This window comes from Grammomys surdaster, unplaced genomic scaffold, assembly GCF_004785775.1.
Source record: "Grammomys surdaster isolate TR1022 unplaced genomic scaffold, NIH_TR_1.0 126248, whole genome shotgun sequence".
Classification (NCBI taxonomy): domain Eukaryota; kingdom Metazoa; phylum Chordata; class Mammalia; order Rodentia; family Muridae; genus Grammomys; species Grammomys surdaster.
The window spans coordinates 1,856,477-1,861,621 of NW_021621048.1; the positions used below are offsets into that span (position 1 = coordinate 1,856,477).

A 5,145-nucleotide genomic window follows, 5' to 3' on the forward strand; every position below is an offset into this window, starting at 1 on the left:
TTATAGAAATAATAATATATCATAGGAAGTAATTAATTTAAATTAGCATCACGTTTGAAAAAATATAAGTGAAACGCTTTATGGACATTTACTTTTGTACAAAGATGGAAGGCCTGGAAAAGCATGCATCGGCATCCTGAAAATTAGTTATGGCCATAATGGTTTAATTGAAGACAGCAATTTAAAATATAATATTGTAAATCTACAATCCAGTTTCAGATCAGGGGATTTAATTGGGGGGGGGCAGCTGAACCCATGAATGACTGCAAGTTCATTTGCAAGGCTACAGAAAGAGCCCCTGAGCTTCTCACAATTCGCTTACATTAATATTGATGTTGCCTGTGCAATCTATTTCCGTTATTTTTATGGTTGTTATTCTATGTCTGCAAAGGTCATTTAAATTATACTGAGGCCGAAAATTTGTTTCATAAATTTTGATATAAATACTAATTACACCCTCTCGGAGAGCCAGCAGGGTAGCGTTCATTTATCAAGTTTATATGACCAGCAATGACAGAGAAGAAGGCAAGAGAGGCTGGCGAGCTTTCCCAAGATCCACTAAGGCTGGCACAGGTTGCTGGGGGAAGGGAGTGTGAAGAAGAAATTCCTACCACAATCACTGAGATTTAAGAATCTTTAATAAGGTACGAAAGGTTACCAAACAGTTCTGGAAACTAAAGTATACATACGAGTTTTTTTTTTCTAGCCATAAATATTGAATAGCTGTAACATGGATAAACCAGACCCTTTACATGCGGATAAATATGGAAACTAGGATTTATATACATTGTGTGGTTGTATATTTTGCCAAAAGCAATGGACAGCTATAGTTTATATCTTTTTAATATCACTTTACATAAACAAATGGAACAGTTTGACACGTAGATCCAGGCTCGTACTATACGAATTCTTGACAGGACATGAAACAACATTTTACTGCACTAAAGTACTCAGACTTTGGGACGAAATGTTTGCACTTTATACAAAAAAAGCACATTAATATCAATAATATTCTGTTAGGTCGACGTGGAGACTGTAATCGTACAAAGTAGTTCACATTTTGGTACACATTTACTAGAACATTCTCGCCATTCAGTACAAACAGTTGGCTTTCGGCCGCCCATCCCCTCCCCCTCCCCCCTCCCGTTGGCCCTCCCCTCCCCAAGGCAAAGACCACCACGCCACGATCCCACCCACCCACTCCAACCGAAGTGTAGCTATATACAGAATCCAACAGAACAGATTTAAGCTAATAATTCTGTATTTACAAGAAAACAAAACAAGAAGATAAAGAAAAGCTGAAGCCCCAGAGAGCTTGTTCTGATCCAACAAGAAATTGGCCCTCAGGGCCTTTGGCGGTGTTCGGTCAGGCAGCCGCCTTCTCTTCCACCCCCTCCTGCCCTTCAGCTACCAAACCTTTTCAAAGGGGGGAGGAAAAAGAAAGAAATTTGGGGGGGGCAACCTTAAAGGCTTGCTGCTTCCTCTGTTTTACTCAGTCCTGGATTTATCGGCAGATTAGAAACAAAATCAAACAAACAAAACAAATGTTTGCGGGATCGGGACGAGGGGTGTCTCGAGTTTCAGGATTCTTTCAATAATACCGTGTATATACGTGAGTGTTCAGTCTCTTAAATAGGGGTCGTCATGTTTTGTTTCTGATTTTAAACGTACCATTCGTTAAAATTGGAAGAGAGCGCGCTGTGGCCGGCTGTGTGGTGGACCGCGGAGGAAGAGGGCGACATGGAGCTGGTGGTCGGGTTGTCTGTGGTGGGAGACACGATGGTGGGTGGTGTGGACGACTCATACCCGGAGCTGGCGGCGGGCGAAGGCTGTGAGCCCTGAGAAGAGGACTCATGGACCTGAGAGAATAAAGTCGCGTTTTAATGAAGATAAAGAGTGGGCCCAGCGGCTACTCAAGGTTGTGAAAGTTGTGCTCCCCCTCCCCCCTCCGTGCACCCCCCCTCCGCTACCCCTCCCCGCTTCTTTCAAAGCCAGGGATCTCCCAGACTCTCCGGAGGCAGGACCAATGGGACTTGGGCTTGGTTCTCCTGGCGTAGCCCAGCATAGCCACGCTCCAGGAGGGGACACTGCCCGACGGACTCACAAAAGAAAAAGGGGAGGGGGACTGGGAAGGAGGAGGCTGCTTTTCAGTCCAGAGGCTAGGAAAGTTCGCTTCCGAAAGTTTGCCTGTCCACTTTGAGGAGAGCGGATATTGAGAGCTGAGCACAAGACCGCATCTCGCCCGCCAGCTCTTGACTACCAGGAGCAATGGCCGCACTTACCGCAGCAGCTCTGACAGCGGGGCTTCGGAGTCACCTCACTTATTTTTACTTTCATTATGAAACAGTGAGTTTAACTGGCCTCTGGTGCGACTATCTTTCCCGCCCCTGCTCCCTCGGCCACCTTCCACTCAACAGAGTGAAATCGTTTGCTTTTCCGCCTCCTGCGGCTCCTGCCGAAACCCAGAAGCCGCTCCAGGGTGGCTGGCCCGGCCCTAGCGCAGGAAAGGCTCCTGCTTGAAGGCAAGGCGGCCAGACCGCAGCGTTACCTTCATGTGTTTGCGCAGAGAGCTGGGGTGCGTGTAGGACTTATCGCACATCTTGCAAAGGTAGGGCTTGTCGCTAGTGTGCACGTGCATGTGCTTCTTGCGGTCGCTGCTGTTGGCGAAGCGCCGGTCGCAGCCCTCGAACTCGCACTTGAAGGGCTTCTCCCCTGACGTGAAAGTCGAAAGATGGTCTTATTTAAAAGAAATCAGTAGCTGTTTTCAGAGTTTAGTAGTTAAATTAAAAAAAGCTGGCCTCCCAAGGGGAGCTCTCCCTAGCCTAAAATCTAGAGTCTTAGTAAATTCGTGCATCTGCAGTGGAACTATGAATATCTTAACTATATTTTTTAACATTCAAGACAATTAATATCTACATTTTAATTTTACTTTGTTATGATGGTGGTACTAGTAGAAATAGAAATGGCGAGAGCAAAAAAAAAAAATTTTTTTTCATTCCAGAATATCAGCGGCTCTAGACTCTGGCTTTTCTGCCCAGGTCTTTACAGAGGTTACCCAGCGGCTTCTACTTAGCTCTTCCTTAATAGCTTTCAGGACCCGGCTGATTCTCCTGCTGCTTTGCTCTTTTCTCTCTTGTTCTTTTTCCCTCCCAGACACACTGCACCCGTTGGTTGCCACTTCCACTCAACTTCACCCCACCCCCTACACAACACATTACATTTTATGGCGTAATCTGGAAAGGGGGGGAGGGGTTCCGTGCGGAAAGTTCTTACCTGGCTGGGCCATTAAATATAGAGTTCAAGTCGGGTTCTATTCCACCAGACAATGCCCAAATACGAAGGGCGATCAGATCCCCCTAACTCTAGGGCCCAAGGGGCACATAATTTCCAGCCTACCCCCTCTCGAAGTCTTAAATTGCCTGGAACTTGTTTTGTTATTGTTTCTGTTGTTTTTTTTTCTTTTGTTCCTTTAAGCTTTGGACTTGTAGGTATTTCTAAAGTTCAACTCCGGAACCCCGCATTTTAAGAACAGATCTTAAGCTGTGGTATAGACAATTAGGATTTCTGTGCCTTTCACTAACTAGCCTCACTCCTCAAACCCGAAGCATTATTTGAAAAATTTATCTCTTTAAATGTGCATAAAGCTAATGTCCTCCTCGGATCCAAAGTATACTTCCTACGCCAACTGCACCTACCTCGTTTCTTTCCATTTTGTTTCTACATTTTAAAACTCAACCTCAACTCTTCCACCTTTTCAAACAGAAAGGCTCAACAAAGTCCCAAAAAGGGTAGCCGCCATGAAGAGTTTTAGATTTGTTTGTAGTTGGAGCAACTGGAGCCCCCGTGTCTGCTCCACACGCGCCAGCTCTCCGGGATTCGAGATTGTCAAGCGCTGGGCCAAGGCAGACTCAGCTTCCCGGTTTCCAACTCTTTTTATTCCTTGTTTTTAACATCTGTATGCTCAGATCCTTCTCATGCGCACTCTCTGTTTGCCCATACTTTCAAGACTAAAAATCGAATCTGACTGTCTCCGGGAATCTGAGGCCCAGACCCCACCGAGGCTGGGTTTGTGCCTCTCATCCCCCCAACTTTTGAATCTCAGGCCCGGGTGGGAGGTAGAGTGTCCTACATTAGTTTCCATACCTGTGTGCGTCCTTTTGTGGATCTTGAGGTTCTCTGAACGCGCGAAAACCTTGCCGCAGCCAGGAAACGGGCAGGGAAAAGGCTTTTCGCCCGTGTGCACTCGGATGTGGTTGACCAGTTTGTATTTGGCTTTGAAGGGCTTGCCCTCGCGTGGACACTCCTCCCAAAAGCAGATGTGGTTACTCTGCTCTGGGCCGCCGACGTGCTCCACCGTGACGTGCGTGACCAGCTCGTGCATGGTGCTGAAAGTTTTGTTGCACGACTTTTTGGGGTTGGCCAGCTGCTCGGGCTCGATCCATTTACAGATAAGCTCTTGCTTGATGGGTTGGCGCATATAGCGGAAGAAGGCTCCAGCGCCGTGATGTGCAGCCATGTTCACGTTCATGGGCCCGTAGCCGTGAAGCTGCGGTGCGGCATAGTGCTCGGATCGTGGGCTGGTCACCTGGCCGTATTGCTCCGGCCGTGGGTACATGTCCCCGGAGAAACCTAGCCGCATCTGCCCGTTGACCACGTTGGGCGAAGCGTGGCCAGCTGCCTGCTCGTGAAGCCCAGAAAAAAGGAGGTGGCCCGCGGCGTCCGTATGGCCGTGTGGGCCCCCGAAGCCTCCAGCCGAAGCAGCAAAGAGACTGTGCTGGGCGCTAGCTGCCGCCGCCGCGTCGCCAAAGCCCCGGTTGCGGAACAGAAAGTCCCGGGTAGAATTGAAAGCAGCGCTGGAGTAGGAGCCGACGTGGCCGGGGTGATGATGGTGGCCCAGGGCCGCAGCAGCGGCGTAGCCGGGAGCCTGCGACGTGAAGGCTGTCTGGCCGGCCGAGGCCAGTTCGTGCGAACTGGGGTTGAGCTTGAAGGCTCCCATGCCGTCGGCGAACGGGTTGATACCCAGGCCCACGTCTCTGTCGGCCACGTCGCCCGCCGAGTGGTGCCGGGATGCACCAAAGGTGGTCACACCGATTGCTGGATACTGGGGTCCGGCGTCCAGGAGCATCGTGGCTGCACGGGGCAAGC

At 49.1% G+C, this 5,145-nt stretch overlaps 1 protein-coding gene across 1 annotated transcript in view; it reads right to left on the reverse strand.

The window, feature by feature from the left end:
* Nucleotides 1-465: 465 nt before the first annotated feature.
* Zic1 (Zic family member 1) overlaps nt 466-5,145 on the reverse strand; it is a 5,433-nt gene continuing 753 nt past the window's right edge. Inside the window, exons 1-3 of the mRNA XM_028758978.1 lie at nt 4,144-5,145; nt 2,549-2,712; nt 466-1,859 (exon numbers count right to left, since the gene is read on the reverse strand). The exon at nt 4,144-5,145 is cut by the window's right edge and continues 753 nt beyond it. Of these exons, the coding sequence (XP_028614811.1) occupies nt 1,662-1,859; nt 2,549-2,712; nt 4,144-5,125 (1,344 nt within the window). The 5' untranslated portion in view covers nt 5,126-5,145 and the 3' untranslated portion in view covers nt 466-1,661. The remainder of the gene's footprint in view (nt 1,860-2,548; nt 2,713-4,143) is intronic.